At 32.3% G+C, this 4,668-nt stretch overlaps 1 protein-coding gene across 1 annotated transcript; it reads left to right on the forward strand.

The window, feature by feature from the left end:
- The first annotated feature begins 373 nt into the window (after nucleotides 1-373).
- LOC145012401 (UPF0481 protein At3g47200-like) lies at nucleotides 374-4,344 on the forward strand. The gene is made up of 2 exons (XM_078971201.1): nucleotides 374-417; nucleotides 2,661-4,344. Exon 2 carries the CDS (start codon nucleotides 2,680-2,682, stop codon nucleotides 4,162-4,164), a length of 1,485 nt encoding a protein of 494 aa, XP_078827327.1. The 5' UTR covers nucleotides 374-417; nucleotides 2,661-2,679; the 3' UTR covers nucleotides 4,165-4,344.
- The last annotated feature ends 324 nt before the right edge of the window (nucleotides 4,345-4,668 follow it).

The raw sequence follows: 4,668 nt of genomic DNA on the forward strand, positions 1-4,668 counted from the left end.
ATCAAGTTAGAAGTTGAATTAGAAGAACATTGGACAATTACAATATGTATATATGATACAAAACGAAGTAATATTGTGAGTTTGGGTATATAAGCATATATACCCCTAAGGGTATATTCACTTTTCCATATATATATATATATATATATATATATATATATATATATATATATATATATATATATATATATATATATATATATATATATATATATATATATATATATATATGAGTAAGATTTTAGAAAGTAGATGCTAAGTTGGCCTAAGTTACAAGCAAATTATTTATTCTGTAAACACGTGAATGCAGCCTTCACTTTTGGCTATTATATATTAGGCATCTTAAGGATTTTTATTTGACCGATTGACTCAATTTCATACAAGCAAATCAAGTCACTTGTTCAACATAAAACCAAGGTATGCATGTGTGTGTATATATATATATATATATATATATATATATATATATATATATATATATATATATATATATATATATATATATATATATATTAAGTGGAGAAAATTACATGTTCATGCTTATAAAAGATTGTGATGGGTCCTAACTAACCGTCCAGTCATTGCATTGTTGTATTTCTAGTGTTGTGTCTAGACTGCGGTCGTATGTATGTGGGGGGAATAGTAGTAGGCATATATATAAATTCATGGAAGTATCATTAGTGTAGGAGGCCTCGCAGTTATAATGGATGCATGTTATGTACAGAAAAAATTATTAAGATGCCAAGAAGTAATTAGTTATTAATGATGCAAGAAAAAAGATAGACTAAAAATCTAGGTAAATGGATCACTGGAAAAAGCATTTATAATTAAAAAAAAAAAAAAAAAACATTTGTGTTTGAACCTCTACATTAGTTAAGTATGGACATTGGATATAGGGATGGCAAAAGGAACCGAATCCGATGGTGAAAACCGAAAACCAATATATTAGGGTCGGGTTTGGGATCGGTTAATCGGGGCCGGGATCGGGTTTGGTATGCTTTTAGAAATTTTCGCGAGTTTGGTTATGGGGATACTAAACAAAATACCCGTCCCGATTACTCGAAACTGAAACTAGTTACCTGAAACCGTTCATATATATATATATATATATATATATATATATATATATATATATATATATATATATATATATATATATATATATATATATATATATATATATATATATATATATATATATATATATATTTCCATGAGTTATATTCTTCGTTGTGAATGATTTAAAAATAATTTCTTGAGATAACTTCCTATTTATTTGTAGTGCTAGTGTTTTGATATTTTTTTATTCATAATACTTTGAGTAATAGTGATATTATGGTTTATGAATGCTAGTGTCTTTATTATTATTATTATTATTATTATTATTGTTATTATTATTATTATTATTATTTTACCACTAGTAACCACTTATGTATCAGACCAAATATGTCTGCTTTTAATGGTTTTGTAAATTATCAAAATTATTTTGGATATGAATTTATGCTTGCATCACTAACTCTAATGGTTTTTTATTCTCATTGCATCAAAGTTATTCTTAATTTGAATGTTAAACGGGGATCTTCATTACCCCGTTAGGATACCCGTAAACCCGATAGTGTTTGGTAAACAGGTACCCGTTGAGAATCAGGTCGGTGATAGGATCGATTTTCATATTCAAGGACGAGGGCGGGATTTCCAAAACTCGTTCCAAACCCGCCCCGTTGCCATCCCTAATTGGATATAAACCATTGAACGACACATTTTACAGTATAGTAAAAAATTATCGTGTGTTTGTGTGTGTGTGTGTGTGTATATATATATATATATATATATATATATATATATATATATATATATATATATAATCTAAGCCTGACATCAAGCAAAGTGGATCTAACATGGTTTCTTTTTTGTGTGTGTGTGAGGAGTGAGGTTTTCACTGTGGGACAAACTGATTTAAAAGCTGCATCAAGCAAAGTGGCAAAATCTGATAAAGCATGCCTGGAAAATCAACACATATTTATACCCTTTGCATTTGATGCTTTCGGTTTCTTTGCACCAGAAACTATGGAGCTATTCAATAGGGTCCAACGGGCTATCCATAGTAATGTCATGACTCTTAGATTTATAGATGTTGTTTTTAAAAGAATTAATTTTGTCATCGAAAAAACGGTTGCAGCACAACTTATTCTTCGTTTACCCGCTAAATCTATATAAATTCTTTATTTAATACGAAATTTAAATGGAATTAAATTAAAATTACCAAAAAAAAGCCTGAAATAAGAAAGAAAGAAATTTCTCTCTCTCTCTCTCTCTCTCTCTCTCTCTCTCTCTCTCTCTCTCTCTCTCTCTCTCTCTCTCTCTCTCTCTCTCTCTCTCTCTCAAAAATGGTTATCTCTTTATATTACTCCATTAGGAAGTCATAAATTTTGATCATGATTTTTAGGAAGTTATAATTTATAATTATTATTTTTGCTCAAATCAGAATATCTTTTTTAGTATGGCTAGTAGAATTATTTTTGCCGAAATCATATATGGCTAGTAGATTTTTACTTATTTGTAGAAAAAGAAAATATTCTTTATAAAGCAAAAACCATAATGAAAAAAAAAATAAAATTATAGTTTATACCATAAACATGTTTCAATTCCTGATATATCAGAAAGACAATTTCAAAACCAATGGAGACGGAGATGTCGGAAAGTGAAGACGTAAGAATCGAAATGCACAGTAATCAATCGGAACCGGCCGACAATGTTAACCACGACTATGCCCGGGAGTGGGAATTCTGCATTCAAAAATATGAAACCGTCCAAATTTCAGAACGTAAACGAAAAATAGAGAAAGTACCTCCGTTGCTCTTAAAGGGCGAAAAAGGTGCAAGAAATCGTCAATGCTACGAGCCAGCGGTGATTTCACTTGGCCCTTACCACCATAAACGAGACGACCTCGCTGCAGCCGAGAAATACAAGCTCATAACCCTCGAGGAGTATTGCTTAATCTGCAAAAACACCATGGATTCGTTATACAATAAGGTGTTTGAAGTAGTACAAGATGCTAGAAAGTGTTATGTCGATGGTTCTACAGATGAATATAACGACGAGCAGTTTACTCGAATGATGTTGCGTGATGGTTGCTTTGTTTTGTTCTTTATATATTGCATTGCTAGTGAGCCGAACACTATGTTGATGCTAAATATTGAGTATTTAGGCGCATTAGGCTTCTTGCACATAGCTCGTGACATTTTATTGCTCGAGAACCAAATCCCGTTTATAGTACTTCAGGTTTTGATGGACTTGCAATCCCCAGAAGATAGAGGTGAAAGGATCTTAAATGAGTTCTTTAACTACTTGAACTATGGAGAAATCACGAAGAAGAAAGAAAAGGTTCTTGAAAAGAAGCAACCTCTTCATCTCCTCGAGCTTTACAGGTCTCATTTCATCTCGCTTTCCTCCTCTTTTGGTCAGGCTCCACGAAAAAAGACTGGCGTTCATCAGAAAAATACTAATGCAAAATCAAATTATGTAAAACGAAATCGATCTTTTCCATCAGTTACAGAACTCAAAGCAAAAGGGATTTTCTTGAAACGTACGAACGTCGATGACGAGTCTTATAATGAAGACATCAAGTTTCACTCTCATTGTTGCTATGGTGAGCTTGAGCTTGTGCGTCGGGCGGTGTACTCGAATTCAAAAGCTATTTACTTGAACATGATCGCGTATGAGTTGTGCCCCCATAATCCAAATGACCTTCGAGTTTCGACATATATTAGAGTAATGAAATCGTTGGTTGTTCATCATGATGACGTGAAGGAGTTACGAGACAACAAGATATTGCTTCATAGTTTTGGACGAGATGAAGAAGTGGTGAAGATGTACGATGAGATTGATGTACCGGCGGTTAATGTCCACTTGTTTAGTCAACTCCGACGAGGAATTGAGAAGCACTGTAATAGTAAGTATAAGACGTGGGCGGCGGAGCTGATTAACGTCTACTTTAGCAGTCCATGGAAGACGGTGGCTTTGTTGGTGGCTACTGCTATTCTGTTCACTAGTTTTCTGCAAACTTACTTCTCCATCAAGCCACTTCCAGATGACTCCAATGGGGATATTATCAAGCTTCTGAGACGGTGCATACACTCTAACCCTCCTTCTGCACCTACTTGATATGAAGGAGCTGTTAGTTTTGCACCGTTGACCACCGTACCATGTCAGACTTGGAGTTCATCAAAACAACACTTTGAAATCGGAAACCCATAAAGACTTCTCAACCAATTTTTAAAAGAAATGAAAGGATGTTTAATGTTATCAGTGTTTAGTAAAAGTTATTTTGAGAGTTAACTTTAATTACGTTTTCTTTTGATATTTATATGAGGACAAATTATTTAAATAGTAACGTAAAAAAGAATACATTTAATTTATTAACCATAACCATAATCAACTTATATTCTTCTTTAGATGAGAGTTAACTTTAATTAAGATTTCTTTTGATATTTAAACGAGGACAAATTATGTCGATAGTAATGTAAAAAAGAATGAACTTAAAAAAGTTTGTTCCTGGAATAAGAATAAAGTACTTCATGGAACGCATTATTTGATATTTTACACATTTCACCACATCTCATTCTAACAAAGTGTGTATATGAAATTCTTAATTTACAAAGCCTATAT

This window comes from Lactuca saligna, chromosome 8 (assembly GCF_052625555.1).
Source record: "Lactuca saligna cultivar CGN05327 chromosome 8, ASM5262555v1, whole genome shotgun sequence".
NCBI lineage: Eukaryota > Viridiplantae > Streptophyta > Magnoliopsida > Asterales > Asteraceae > Lactuca > Lactuca saligna.